Source organism: Petaurus breviceps, unplaced genomic scaffold (assembly GCF_028583685.1).
Source record: "Petaurus breviceps papuanus isolate PSGF00001 unplaced genomic scaffold, PetGlider_PUasm1.0 98, whole genome shotgun sequence".
NCBI classification, from domain to species: Eukaryota; Metazoa; Chordata; class Mammalia; order Diprotodontia; family Petauridae; genus Petaurus; species Petaurus breviceps.
The window spans coordinates 50,463,309-50,479,140 of record NW_027187460.1 but is presented as its reverse complement, the minus strand read 5'-3'; the positions used below and the strand labels follow the sequence as shown (position 1 = coordinate 50,479,140).

Below are 15,832 nucleotides of genomic sequence, written 5' to 3'. Positions count from 1 at the left end.
GAGGTGCTGGTGGCTTTTGCCAGGGTACTGATGATGTCTAAGGAACAGCAGAGGGAAGAAAGGAAGCAGTGACCCTGTAAGGAAATCAACTAGAGCCATGCTGAAAAACTACAACTTTCTGGAGCAGAAAGGGATATGGCTGCAGAAGTTAGGAGGCTGGACTGACTTTCATCAGCACATCAGCAAAAAGGCAGCACCCATCCCACCAAGTGACCTAAGTAGTACTTTCTGTATAATGATGACTGTAGCAGGATTTGAATTAGTGGGATTAGCCTTTCTACTAGTAGTATGATGATGGATTTTAAATTAATTTGTCAATCTTAGAGAAACAAAGATGAGATATTTGGAAGAGAACCAGGTGAAAAAGAAAATGGCCTTCATTGCTAAGTTCAATTTGTTAAGATGTATAAACTGAAAAGAAATAGTCAAATGAACTCAGAATATTTTGTTTTTTGGTTAAGAAATTATCTTAATCACTGCCATAATAACTAACAAACCAAGTGTTCCTTTAGCCAATAGATGCTTTACCTCTTGTATGTTCATTCAGTTCTGGCTGACTAACTTCTAAGTCATTGGTTCCTCTAAGTCTACAGCCAAGGAGAAGACTTATCATCACGTAGCATCACCTCTGATTCTTTATGGCCAGAAACAGCTTCATACTAAAATTAGGTGGACTATTTCTGTGTATGCTCAAAGCCTACCTTTCCCTCCCCCTCACTGAGTATGGAGGCAATTAATCATATCTATTCTATCCCGGGACCTTGCTATAAATGAAGCCAGAAGGTATAAAGAAGTCATAGCTAAATAGAAAGGTGACTTAGAGAGTATCATAAATGAAAAAAAAGCAAGACTACAAAGATGAAAATCTCATAATGAAACTAACAATTTGGAATTATCCATGGATAATATAAATAAAACTATAAATTTATTGAGAAATTAATTGTTGCATTGAATTACAAAATAGTAGAAACAGAACAAATAGCAAAACAAACTCAAACATTAATATAACTAGAATAAAGTGACATCTTAATAAGAAAAAGTGTTATCAAAGATAATTTAAGAGTTATTGAACTACCAAATAATATGAAAATAGAATCTGACCATAATATTTCATGCCCCCAAATCTCATGGATTTATTAAAATTAAGGGATAGATTAAGAATTGACACAATCCACAGGATAACAACAGAGATAAATCCCACCTTCACTTCACACTAACATTGATTCAAACTCTACAACTACAATTGCAGAAAATTTTGCAAGCAGCTAAGAAGAAAACTATTGTATATCAAAAAAAATTACTCTTTTCATGTGACTAAGAACAGAGGCATCAACTAGATAGTTGATACTATGAATAGAGCCCTAAACTTGGAGTGAGGAAGCCCTTAGTTCAAGACTAATCTCAGACATTTAGTAGTTGTGTGACCCTGGGCAAGTCACAACCTCTGTCTGTCTCAGTTTTCTCATCAATACAATGAAGGTGATATTAGCACCTATTTCCCAGGGTTGTTGTGACAATAAAATGAGATAATTTTTGTAGTGCCTGGAATGCAGTAGGGCTAAATACTTGTTTAAAATTGTTTTAAGTAGAATGATATGGAACATGATATATAGACTCATACACTGAAACAGATCTGTGACTTCATTGATGTGAATATTCCTCCTATTATATGTATCACAATCAATCAATGTATGACCATTATATGCTACTCTTAACCCTTTTCTCCCATAAATTTACCACACAATCTCCACTCAACATGCTTAGGGACCTTCCTCAGTTTCTGACATATTAAGGGTACCAGTGGAGCACATGTGCTTAATTCATTATCCCTCTCTCACCAAAAGACCAGCCCATCACTTTTTCTATCATACATTTCCTTGATGTCATTCTTCATTCTGATTATCCTTCATAGTTCCTTATTTGTCATGTAGCTTGATCATACCCATTATAAGCCTATCCATAGTCTCCTGTGTGCTACTCATTTTTGTCTTCAGAGACTACAATGTTCCATGAATTGAAATCACACAGCAACACTAATATAGTATTACTATTTAAAAGATGCACCTTGTACCTGGAAGAAATTTGGGATTATTAAAGGAGGAAATTTTGCAGTTTCTCAAAGGCAATCCACCCTGTTTTCCTCCTGTTTAATCCTGAGCACAACCCATTACCCATGGACTGCCATGGACAAAAAATTCATCACTAAGTGGTCAACATGCTGATGATTGACTTCTCCATATTTTGCTAGACTTGTTCTCATAAAGTAATCTCAGTCCATGGTAGGGACTACACAGTCCTTTCCAGTTTGGTTGTAATGGCCATTGCTTACAATCTACTGGTATAGCCTTTGAAAATATAAGGTTACTTCCACACCATGATGAGGCAACAGTGCAGAAATTTGTGGAAAATAGGTAAATATAATTAATGAATATTGTCACAAAATTACCAAATAAATACTGGAAAATAAGAATGATGCAATGTTTAAGAAACTAATTCATTATGTTCAAGTGGGACTCATATCAGATATGCAACCATAGTTCATTTTAGGAAAACAACCTTTAGGAAAACAACATTGATAAGAAAACCCACAAAAATAGTAAGAAGACCATGTCAATAATTGCAGGAAAAGCTTTTGATGAAATAGAAAATGCATTCATTTTAAACATATTAAAATGGTAACAATTTAAGAATTTTTAATAATTAGATAACAATTACTTTTGCTTTTATTTTGGAGGGGAAAAGGCAGGGCAATTGGGGTTAAGTGACTTGCCCAAGGTCACACGACTAGTTGAATGTTAAGTGTCAGCCTGGATTTGAACTCAGGTCCTCCTAACTCCAGGGCCAGTGCTCTATTCACTGCACCACCTATCTGCCCCAATAATAATTACTTGAAAATAATAATTTGCTTTTTATAAATAACTTAGAAGATATCATAAAGACTATGTAGAGATAGCAAAGGAGGTAGACTAGTAATGTAACAAGAATTTGTTATTCAGTCATGTCTAACTCTTTGTGACTCCACGAAGTGGAGTGATTTGCCATTTCCTTCATTTTAGATCATTTTAGAGATGAGGAAATTGAGGTAAACAGGATTAAGTGACTTCCCTGGGGTCCCACAACTAGTAAGTGTCTGAAACCAGATTTAAACTCTAGAAGATGGGTCTTCCTGATTCCAGGCCGAGCATTCTATACACTGTACCACCTGTCTGCCTCTGTAACAAGAATGAGACACAATAATAGCCCAAGTCGTACAATAGCACCCAGAAGATATTAAAGGAATCAAAGGAAATGAACTAACGAATAACCTCCTTATGGAAGGTCTGTGGCAAGACACTGGAAATAATATTATGGAATGAGGCATTCAGATCTGCATCGGGGAAGGATGAAGTTGTGGGTACGTCAAAATGATATTGCCTCTCTCACAGACTCACAAAGTAATCAGATACTCTTCACATATCATTAGTCTATTAAAATCATATTTAATTAATAGCTTATATTTTATCTTTAATAACACTGCACAATTCCAACAATGCATAATATTATCATCCTTCTTTCTCTAGCCATGTAGTTGTAATATGAGTAAAAAAACTAATATTTCCATAGCACTTAATAATTTACAAAGAACTTTTGTCACGACTCATTACTATGGGTAGTACAAATATTATTACTACCATTTTACAGATGAGGAAACTGAGATCCAAAGAAATTAAATTACTTTCCCAAGGTTATACTGTTAGCAAGTAAAAAGAGTCTGGAACTGAATCCAAGTCTTGTCTCCAGACCACTATTCTTAATACTACATATCTACCATATATACTACATAATACCATATATATATACATACTACATATCATAATACTACATAAAACTACCATATCATGAAATATTTTTAAAGCATCATACCAAAATTAATTCAAATAGTGGTATCCATTTTAAAATAGACCCTGACTATAGGGTCTATTAGGGTATATTCATTATTTCTAATGATCATGGCATTCTTCCTAACACTTCTGATAGTACCATAAGAGCTATAAATCCTTGAATGAGTTTGCTTTTTGGAAGCTTGATAAAATTATTAGGAGATAAATATAATGAATTAGCTCAAGCTTGGTAAGACCAGCCTTAGCCATCATTCTTCTCAAGAAAAAAGATGAGGTAGAAACAGGTAGTTGACACAGGGAATAAATGTTAGACCTAGAGTCAAGGAGACTTCAGTAAAGATCTAACCTCAGACATTTTCTAGCTTTGTGTTCCCGGGCAAGTCACTTAATTTCTGTCTGCCTGAAGTTTCTTCACCTGTAAAATTGGGACAATAATAGCACTTACTTCCCGGGGTTGTTGTGAGGATCAAATGAGAGAATATTTGTAAAGCACTTTGTAGATGTTGAAGTGCTATACAAATACTAGCTAAAGTAAGTAAAAAAGTATGACTATAATGAAATTAATTTCATTATTTGATTTATGAAATTAGCTCTGAAGACAGGTCCAAAATAGGAGTTTCAAAAATGTTTTGAGCAGAAGCATTATTGGAATAAGTATATACCGTGTTTCCCCGATAATAAGACACTGCCTTATTTTTTTTTTTTTTTGAAAGAAAAACACCTGAGGGCTTATTTTCAAGGGAGGGCTTATGTTGTCCTGCCTCAGCTCTCCTCCGTGGCACTGCTGTCAATGGCACCAGCAAGCAAATCACTGGGGAAGAACAGGATCACCTTCACTACAGTAGCAATCTCAATAGGGCTTATTTTCGGGGGAGGGCTTATTTTAGAGGAATCTTACACAATAAGGGGAGGGCTTATTTTCAGGACAGGTCTTATTATCGGGGAAACACGGTAGGCTCTAACGGTGACTAGCTGAAATAGACAAGAGTGAATGCATGTGCGTTACTTGTTTAAAAATAGAGGGGAGGGTATATATTTTAAAAATATTAGTTGATATACTTTTTAAATTACATTCATTTCTGAATAAGTCCCTCCTTCCTTCCCTATCCAGTGAGTTGCCCCCTTGTAACAAAGCATAAAAAATAAAAAGAAAAAATTCAATTCCAAACTAACCAGCATATTAACCAAGTCAGATAATATATGGCATGCACCATATCCAGAGGTCCTCCTTCTTCAAAGAAGGAAGTTGTACTTCCTAATCTCTCCACTGTGGTCAAATTTTATCATTATAATTACAGAATATTGTTTCATTTTTAAATTTTTTTCCCATTTCTACTGCTGTAGTTAGTGTAATATTGTATTCCTGGCTCTATTTATTTCATTCCACATCAGTCCCTGTAAGTATTCCTATGCTTCTCTGAATTTTCAGTATTTGTAAGGGCCTGTCTTTGATCTCTATGAGTATATGGCTCAGAAGAGAATCCTTGAGTCAAAGGGCATTGACATTTTAGCCATTTTTAAGAATGGTTCAAAATTAGAAAGTAGTTCAATTTAGAGTTACAAATAATATTATATTAAGAGAACCTAAGTATGACAATGAACAAAAAATGAAGTCAAAATAAGAACATTTTATTTTTCTTAGGTCTATTGACTGACTTTTAATACATCTTCTGCCAAATTTTCTATAGGTTAACTCCATTTTAATTAGGCGATGTTAGACATGCTTATTTTCTGAAATTCATTACAGAACTAAGTATTTGTAAAGTATTAGGTACCTAATTATATAAGGTGCTGTTCTTTGTGCGGTACTGTTTTAGGTAGATAATTATGTAAAAAAAACACACACACACACACCTTGGCTTTTAGGAATCTACAATTGTACTTTATATTCTATATTTTATTTTTTTTTAAAGCAATTGGGGTTAAGTAACTTGCTCAAGGTTACACAGCCAGGTGTTTCTAGGTGGGTGCTAAGTTTCTGAGTCTGGATTTGATCCCAGGTCATCCTGACACTGGGGCTGGTGCTCTTACTCACTGTGCTACCTGGCTGCCCCTATATTCTATATTTTAAAGGAAGCAAGGGCTATATATTTATATCATTTATTTTTAACAGGCTGTTCGAGTAGCAGTTTTTTTTTCCACTCTTCAGCGTCTGGATGTCTATGTGAACAATTCTCTGGTTTGTCCTAAAAACACAGTATGGAACCATCAACAGAAGGACTGTGAATTTAACATTCACCTACAGACAGGTAAGCATACCAGTGGGGCCTTAGAAGCTAAAGTGGCCAATAGTCAGAGTATATCATTCCACATTCCAGGATCATCCTAAGGGAAAGAGTAGTGAGTCATAGCCAGTTGTCTATGAATTTGACTGTCCTACTCTGACCATCTGTATCCCCAAGATCTGCTAATGTGAGTCCAGATCAGAGTTGAATAAGTCAGCCCAAATATAGGGAAGGAGTCTATGAGTAACCTGACAGGCACCATGCCCATAGAGTACACTGCTCACATAGATAAGACCACACACCGTGCCTGTGCTATACATACCTTCTAAAAATTAGCATGTTATTTGCCCTTCACACGCCCTATGACATCAGTTCCATTCTCCACAATCTTTCAAAGATTTCTAAAAGTGGCTCAACAGTAATAATATCTTTCATTATCCTGTTATGTAGTTTATTTGGGTCTTTCCAATGAAATTCCCCTCAATCAATGAATTTGTGGTAGCAAAGAAGAGAGAAGTGAGCTGAGATGGAGGATTTCAATGAAACAATCATAGAATTTGGAGTCAGAGTACCTGCATTTGAATCCTGGCTCTGCTGCTTCACTACCATCGTAACCCTGGGAAAGTCCTTGGGTTCCTCAAAGGATTGTAAGGGTTAATTCTGAGGTCATTTCTAGCTCTAAACCTATGATTTCATGACAATTTGTTCCCAACATTCCCTTTTTTCTTATTCAGCAGTGACTTCTTTCTTGTTGCTCAGCATCAGGTACAGGGTTGGAATTTCCTGGGTTGCAATGAAACAATTCTCATCTTTTTTTTTTTTTTGGTCAGGCTATAACACAGCACCTGAAACATGGCTTGTATTTAATAAATGTCTGTTAATTAACTGATCAATTGATTGCTGCCTTTGTCTTTTAAAGAATGAAATTATCAGTTCCAATTAATGATGAATAATCATTAACTGCAAAGACCAAAATGTGTGCCCCACAGTTATTCTGAGGGGGAAAAGTTTGTAACAAATCCACCCACAAATAACATTATCTCAAAGCATAACAGAGAGTGATCACAGAATCTAAGAATTTCACATTTGGAAGAGGATTCAGAAATCTTCTTGTCTAACTCATGCCAGACCAAGAGTCTCTCCTACAGCACACCCACTTGCTAGTGATACAGTCTGCTTGAAGATCTCTAGTTGGAAACACACGAATTACTACCTCCCAAACTCATTCTACATTTGGATAGACCTGATTGCTATTTTTTTTCACTAATCCAAAATTTGCCTTGGCAGCTTCCAAATAGCATTCCTAGCTCTGCCCTCTGGAGTCAAGCCATGCTTTTTCCATTGATCACAGTGTAAAGGTGATTTTTTTAACCCAAGAAGGCACCATCTAATCCAATTCTCTCATTTTACAAATCAGGAAGTGAGACCCAGAAATGTTAGTTAATTTATCAAGAGGTCACAAATCTACCAACTTTCAGAATCAATATTTGTACCAAAGTCTTCTGACTCTAAATCTGATACTCACTACTGGACCATGATGGTTATTTGATTTTAAAGGGTACAACCAAGTGGCTGATTTTTCTAAATTTAAATTTTCCTTTTCAGTAGGAATGCTTTATCCTGAGAGCTTAGTGTTATATTAGTCTTACACAAGTTTATCTTTTTAAAAAATATATTTGTTACATTGCAATGAACCAGCCACAAATTCTTGAAAATTATTAAAACAGTAATAAATTTCATGTGAATTCTCTGTTACCTTTAAAGAAAATAGTCCTGGGGGAAAATGTGTTTGTTTGAAATTCTCCATGGCTTCTGTAAGATGAAAAGTAAATCAGTGTTATTGTAGTAATGTACCTTTGAGTCTTTTAATACATACCTTGTTTTATGATGTGCTTTTGTTTTTAGTGAAAATAGCAAGCTTTGCAGCAGCACAGGTGTTCTTTGTGAAAGTTGATAAGAGGTATAACAGAAACCATATGACAGTGAAATTCAAATTGATTTTTGTAGCACAGATTGTTTAATTTCTGCCTTTGCATCACCAGTGTCTAGGCAATGTCTGGTACATAGTAGGTATTTAATAAATGTTCAGTGAATTAAGTTGAATTTTTAATCAGGTCTTTAAAATATTAACATCTAAATAGAACTACATGGAAAAATGCTTTTTTATATATTTCATTCACCATTCTAGGTGCTGGGGATAAAAAGGATATAAGTATATTCAGCTATATCATTTATATAGCAGATAGGGTGAATTCATGATAGGTTTAATGCCTATTTATAGAGTTATTTATAATAAATTCAATGTTAGTATATTATTGTTGTAAATTTTAATATGTTGCTAAAGTAATGTATTTTCATTTTCCATATCAGTAGTATAACATAAGGAACAAAGTGATAAAATCTAAGAAGAAAATTTTCTGAATTCTCTAAATTCAAAGTACTAAATGCTACATGATAAATAGAATAGACAGGATAAAGTATCTTGACTTTCACCATTATGGCTATTTTCCTAAACAGGGGGATATCTTCCAAGCCTGAATTCTCCTGTCTCAGGTGAAAACTATTTTGACAGAACCTACCAGATGCTTTACCTTTTAGTCAAAGGACCTACTCCTGTTGAAGTCCGTACCACGGCAGTCCTATTTGTTTCCTTTAAATTACCAGCAATGACAGAAGATCATTTTTATAACTCTCAGAATCTGGTTAGAAATCTTGCCTCTTTCCTGAAGATACCAGTCAACAAAATTCGCATCACCAAAATACTTAGAGAAAATGGCCGACGGAAGAAGAGAATGGCAGTGATCAATATTGAACTAGAAATTGGAGAACCACCCACCCAGATACTAAGCAATCACACTGCAGGCATGTATCAAAGAAGAAAGGACATGATATGAAATGATATGATATGATATATTTGTCATATGAGATAATTATGTGTAAATTATATGATAAAGGAATATGAATTCATAACATGTTGATACTAGGGACCCAGCTTGACTCCCCAGAGACTAGGGAACCTAAATGCATAAAGTATGATGCAGCATAGTATGGAAGAAAGTCCTCTGATTTTATTATCTGAAAAGCAGAGGTCAAATCTTTGCTTTGCCACCTTGGACAATTCAACTAATCTCATTTTGCTTTAGTTTTTTCATTTGTCAAATGAAAGGGTTGGATTAGATAACTGTTAAGGTATGCCTCTGCTTTGGTGGATCCTACAATCCCACTTTAATTGGATGCTCTACCCAATGAAACATATAATAGTTTGAGAGCCTCACCTCTGCTCCTGCAATTATTAGGCACTGCAAAAGAGCTTTGTTTTCTGCTTCCTAGCTGTTGTAATAGAGGTTTTGAGGATACTAGACTTTCCCCTCTGTTTCATTTTGCACCTCTGTATGTGACATATACAAAACAAAGCGAGCCTTCCTTTGAAGGAAGGATAAAATACAGTGATGACCCCAGAAGCCATTTGTGACTTCCCATCAGAAAAAGCAGCTGCAAGTACATGTGGTAGGGATGGCTTATGGAATAAGAAGCTCTATTTTCTCCCTTTTCATTTTTCTTCTTCTACTTAACATTTTTATACCCAAATAAGAAAAGTTGAATAGATGCTTATCCCAGGTGATGAGAGAAAGCCTCATCTCTTTGGGTGAATAATAAACTTGCAAAATCAACCACAATAGAAACCAACTTTTGACTGCTCCCTTTCCTTTTCTCCCTATTTTCCCCCCTTAATGAACTGTAATTCAAGAGAGCCTAAAGCATAGATTTTGGAGTAGCAGTAAAAGAAAACAGTTTCTTTATTGACATTACTCAGTGTAGTGCCAATGCAATATTTACAGCATCTACAATCATGATAAAGACCATGACTATAAATATCACATGACGTTTGATCACAAAATATACCAAACTCTCCAGATAGAGGATATAACTGAAACATTTATTTGGATACCAGAAAACTGAATCCCAAAACCAGTAAGCCAATTCCATCATAGTATCAAAGATATTCAGAAGCCATAATAACATTGAGAACCACAGCATCCTTCAGCCTTCCCCTAAACCAATACAAGATCAATATTTACTTACACACCTCTCTATCTCCTTGCCTGAGGTCCTCCTCTCTCCCCCACCATCTGGCTAACTCTGACTACCAGCTTCCTGTGGGCTCTGCTTCCATTCAGCAAACTCCTCCCACCACAGGCTCCATGTGACTATATTTAACCTATTAGCAGACAGAGTTTATCTTCATAGCAGGGAAGATTCCTATGGGCTCTGCTCCACCATTCAGCAAATTCCCTCCATCACAGGCTCCATGTGATTACATTCAGCCTATTAGGGGGCAAAGTTTACTTTCAAAGCAGGGGAGGTCTTCAAACTCCCCCCTAGGTCTATTAAGGGGCAAGGAAGATCTTCAAATTCCCATTCTCATTACACTTGGGTATCCCTGGGAAGTAAGGAAACTGGTGAAAAGTCACTGGTTCACATGGGACATATAAGGAGAAAATCTGAGTAGCCATTTTACTGCTTTCATATATTGGATACCTCATGGAAATTAAGTTAGCAGAAGTTATAAGAATTCAAAGCTCCACAGACCAGATAAGAATATACTTCTCACACAAGGAAGCCCTGAGAGAACCAGCAACTATGTTCTTAGTTTTACCATTTCATGGCCATCTTTTTATCCCAAATATGCTTCTAAAGTTTGTTACTAAGTTTTGTGCATGAGGTTGCCTTTAACTTCCCTGATGTAGCTGCTGATTAACCACAAAATCATTCATATAAAAAACATTTCTTGTTAAATGGTAGGAAAAATAGACAGGAGAGTATGAATACCTTTTCTGTCCCCCAAAACCCTAATGAACCCTCAAAACTAAGTCAATGTGGTATCCTCTTTACTCTCTCAGATTACAATCTGGACCATGTTCTTTTTCCCTTAAAAAGATTCTTTTACTTGGGCTCTTGTCTAGAGGTAGCTAGGTGGCACAATGGACAAGGCACTGGGTCCTAGGGTCAGAAAGACCTGAGTTCAGATTTAGCTTCTAACATTTACTAGCTGCTTGACCTTGGGCAAGTCATTAAACTTGTTTGCCTAAGTTTCCTCTTCTATAAAATAGGAATAATAATGGCACCTACCTTCCAGGGTTGTTGTGAGGATCAAATGAGATATTTGAAAGGTACTTAGCACAGTGTAGATGCTAAATAAATATATTCCTTCCCCCCATTTCTCTCTTTTAATTGCCTCACATCTTGGCCTAGGGAATAAGATTTTGACACTGGCAATTAAAATGGAAAGGAAGGGATAGATAGATGATTCATTATATAGAAAGAATAAATATGATCTATGATTTGGGTGTGAAAACCCATGGATAAGGAAAAGTCATTGATGATGCCAGTGATTTGGACTTCAGTGACTTAAACAGAAATAGAAAAGTGAGGAGAAAACTGCTTTGGAGAATGGTTGGGATGAATTTGGTTTTAGGTCTAATCCACTTAAAATAATGACAGGTCATTCAGGTGAAAATACTATAAGTCAGGGCTGGAGATATAGTTTGGGGAGTCATTAATGTAGAGCTGATAGTTCAACCTATGGAAAAGATGAAAGAGATCTCCAAGAGAGATGGTGTAGAAAGGTATTCAAAACATAATAGAATTGTAAATAATCATGACTAGGATAGCAAAATATACAAGACTGCTCATTTTGTCCAGAGAAATACAATTTGTACGTCTTTTGAGAGCTAATAAGGCTACTAATATTTTGCTATTGTGTTGTCTAGCCCTTTTAGAATGTAAGCTCCTTGGAGGCAGAGACTGTCTTTTTAATTGTATTTATACTCCTGGCACTTAGCACATAGTGCCTGGCATATAGGAAACAAAAGATACTTGTTTCCTTCCTTCCTTTTATCCTTTCCTCTTTTCTTTCCTTCCCTTTTTCCTTCTTTCTTCCTTCCTTTTTTCTGCCTTTCTTTCTTCATTCCTTCCTTCCTTATTCCCTTTCTTCCCACCTTCTTTTCTTCCTGTCTTCCTTTCTTTTTCCTTCCTTCATTCCTTCCTTCCTTTTTTTACATCCTTCCTCCCTCCCTTCATTCCTACAAATAAGCTAATAAAGCTCCAGTGGACAGATAAAGTTTTGCTGCTATCTTTCAAGGTTATCTTAAATGGTGGTGGGATTTCTTAAATTTTATTACCAGAAATTTCAGAGTTAAGAAACAAATCTTAAATCACTCAACTCAAATGCCACCTTACCCCTTCTCTTTTCCCCCTCCATTTGGAAATAACTTTGCTACCCTTAGACTCACTTAGCAATTTCTCTCTTTCATATATTTATCATGGTCAGTTTTGTACTGAAATTATTCATGTATTCCAAAGCAGTTCTACTAATGCTTCCCTTTGGTGAGGAAAAGTAAAAAACTCACCCGCAGTAATCATTCTGTCCTCTTAAATCCAAAATTTGCAATATTATATTATTAAAATGTTATTTCCAATAGGTCAGATGCAATTGTCTGTACTCCAAGAAATTGCCGATCATCTTGGACAAGCCATGATATTAGGAAAAATAAATAGTGTCCTTGGATTTAACGTCTCTTCGATGTCTATTGCTAGTCCTCTCCCTACCCCAAGTGACTCTGGTTGGATACAGGTAAGTGGCACAGCTTTAAGTGTCATTAATAGGCTCCTCTATTGCTTTGAATTTCAATATTTCCATGGGCTTATAGTCATTTTTTATTATCACCTATACTTTGTAAAGTCACTGCCAACATTATTTACAAAATCAAAGGAAGTTATTTAAATAAAGATTATATCTTTTCACAAAAATTTTTGATGAGAAATTAAATTTTTAAATAACAAATTGAATGATTTTCATACTTTTTGATATTTGTAAGAAATATGGTAGAAATGATGCCACCACATTGAGCACATATTCTTTCTTATTAACAATCTATGAATATTAGAACTGCTAGGGTAAGATGAGTTTACTACTACATATTATAAATACACTTAAAATGCAATTATTATTCATACCTATTTTCAGGTGACTGCACAGCCTGTGGAAAGGTCTGCATTTCCAATCAATCACCTGGCCTTTGTGTCTTCCCTTTCTGTGATTACTCAGCCAGTAGCAGGGCTACCAGGACATCTATTTTCCCAGCAACCTTCAATTAAGGCAATGGATTCTGATGTAAGTGATATCCCAAAGCTATGTTACAGCAATAGGTTATAAGTCAGATATATATATGTTGGGGTTTTTTTTTTCCTCCTCAGGGTAACTGTGTATCTGTTGGAATTACTTCATTGACCCTCAAGGCCATTCTCAAAGATGCCAGCAATAACCAAGTCAGTGGCCTTAGTGGAAATACAACGATTCCGTTTAGCAGTTGTTGGGCCAACTACACAGACCTGACTCTCATTAAAACTGGTAAGTAATGTTTTGGATCTACAAAGACAGATACAAAAATGACATGTACAACATTTATGTTTTGATGAATTATACATCCAACAGCAATTTGAACCACAACTTCTAGAAACCTGAACTTGTAACTGTGGTCTCAAATGACAGTTCCTCTAGTCCCAAGTAATGCTGATACTTCTAACTAACAACCTTCAAAACAAACATGAAATAACAAAACAAAATTAAGCCTTTCATTTTGCTTGATATTAACACAAAAAACTTCACATTTATGGAATAATTTCCTTTTTCAAATGGTCAAGGCTTTCTATAGCAATTTGACCTTTATTCTTTTTTCATAAGTTTATTTTTTCTTTTTGGTAGGGCAGTTGGGGTTAAGTGACTTGCCCAAGGTCACATGGCTAGTTTTTGTGTTAAGTGTCTGAGGCTGGATTTGAACTCAGGTCCTCCTGACTCTAGGGCTGGTGCTCTATTCACTGCACCACCTATCTGCCCCCAATTTGACCTTTATTCTTTTTTTTTTTTACAAAAAATCATATTTTATTTTTTCCTTTTTTTTAATGCTTTATTAACTTCTGATTTACATCATCCGTTTCCGCCAGATTTTGAGTTACAAATTTTCTCCCCATTTCTCCCCCACCCACTGCCCCAAAATAGGAGTCCTACAGGATATCCCCTACTCCAATCTGCTCTCTCCCACATTTTCCCCCATACCCCTTTCCACTTTTCCAGTGGATCTCTATGCCTCAGTGCCTGCACATTCCATTTCCCAATTACATGTAAGATGGTATTAATAATAGTATATATATATATATATATATATATACATATACACACACATGTATACATATACATATACATATTTGAATATTTGATTTCAAAACTTTCAATTCCAGATTCATTCCCCTATTTCCCCATCACCCACCCCTACTGGGAAGATGTGCAGTTCAGTATAGGTTGCACATGTGTTGCTACTGTAAAACAATAACATAGTAGATACATTGTAAAAGACTGACTACACTTCCCTCCCTCCCATCCCACCTCCCACCTGCTCTACTCTCCACTTTGATCCTGTCTATTTTCAAAAGTGAGTGCTTCCAACCTCCCTCCTCCCCCCCAGCCTACCCTCCCTTCTATCATCCCCCCTCTCATCCCCTTCCCCCCCTATTCTCCTGGAGGGTGAGATACCCTATTTAGTGTGTATTTCACTCCCTCCTCAGGCCAAATTCAATGGAATAAGGTTGAACCATTCCCTTTTGCCTTCCTATTCTTCCCCTTCATTGTAACCATTTTCCCTTGCCTCTTCTGTATGAGATAGTTTACCCCAATCTGTCTCTCCCCATCTTCTCTCATTATATTCCTCTTACCTCTTAATTTATAGACAAATATATATATTTCTAATTAGTTAAACTACTGAGAAAAGTTTCATCAGTTACAATTATTGTTTTTTTCCATGTAGGAATGTTAATAGTTCAACTTTGATAAGTTCCTTATGATTCCTTTTCCCTGTTTACCTTCTCATGCTTCTCTTGCTTCTTGTATCTGAATGTCAAATTTTCTATTCAACTCTGGTTTTTTAGGCAAGTGTAATATAATGCCAAGGAAAGGTAACTTCCCAAGGTTCAGAATACCAGCATAGGTGCTCTCCATTTTATTCAGTGACAAACCAAGAACAGAGAAGGTCAAAACATGACATCATTCAAAATAACAGCATTTACTAAGGGTGATTAAATAATCTCCAAGTATTACCCCACCCCAGGACCTTCCAATCATTCAATCAATTACAAAGTCCCTGTTCTAAATACTACTCCACCCCTAGGCTGTACCTTCATTTAGTCCACCACAAAGCCCCTCTTCTCAAATGGAGATTAGTTTCCAAACATAAGTAAAGTACATTCATTTGTTCAACCATGGAACAAAAAAGGTCAAAAGTTCCCCACCCCTGGATCACAATTGAATCTACCCCAGAGTTACTTCAAGTTTAAGCACAGCACTTAATACCCAAATGGAGGTCTTTTCTTCATCTTGACACAAGGCAAGTTCTCAGCAATCTTAGTTCCTGGGGAGACAAGGCTTAGCAAGGCCACAAGATACATTGCCAGTCCCTTCATTAATTCATCCTCTGTCTGTAGAACAGTCCTAGAACCCCTGGAAACATTAGCAAAACCCTCTCCCAGGATTTCTGTAAACATACAACAAGAAAATCCTTCTTCATGGCTTCTGAACCAACAGAAAGGTTCCCAGACCCCTGCAACAACAGCATTGTCCTTCGCCAGTGGACAGTATTCACTCTGTCTGCAGGACAGTCTCCAGACCCCTGCAAC

The 15,832-nt window shown here is 36.1% G+C and overlaps 1 protein-coding gene across 1 annotated transcript in view; it reads left to right on the top strand.

Annotated features, from left to right (window-relative positions):
• PKHD1L1 (PKHD1 like 1) overlaps positions 1 to 15,832 on the top strand; it is a 222,093-nt gene that overhangs the window by 195,095 nt on the left and 11,166 nt on the right. The window contains exons 72-76 of the mRNA XM_069081363.1: positions 5,995 to 6,130; positions 8,624 to 8,968; positions 12,589 to 12,740; positions 13,134 to 13,280; positions 13,364 to 13,517. Of these exons, the coding sequence (XP_068937464.1) occupies positions 5,995 to 6,130; positions 8,624 to 8,968; positions 12,589 to 12,740; positions 13,134 to 13,280; positions 13,364 to 13,517 (934 nt within the window). The remainder of the gene's footprint in view (positions 1 to 5,994; positions 6,131 to 8,623; positions 8,969 to 12,588; positions 12,741 to 13,133; positions 13,281 to 13,363; positions 13,518 to 15,832) is intronic.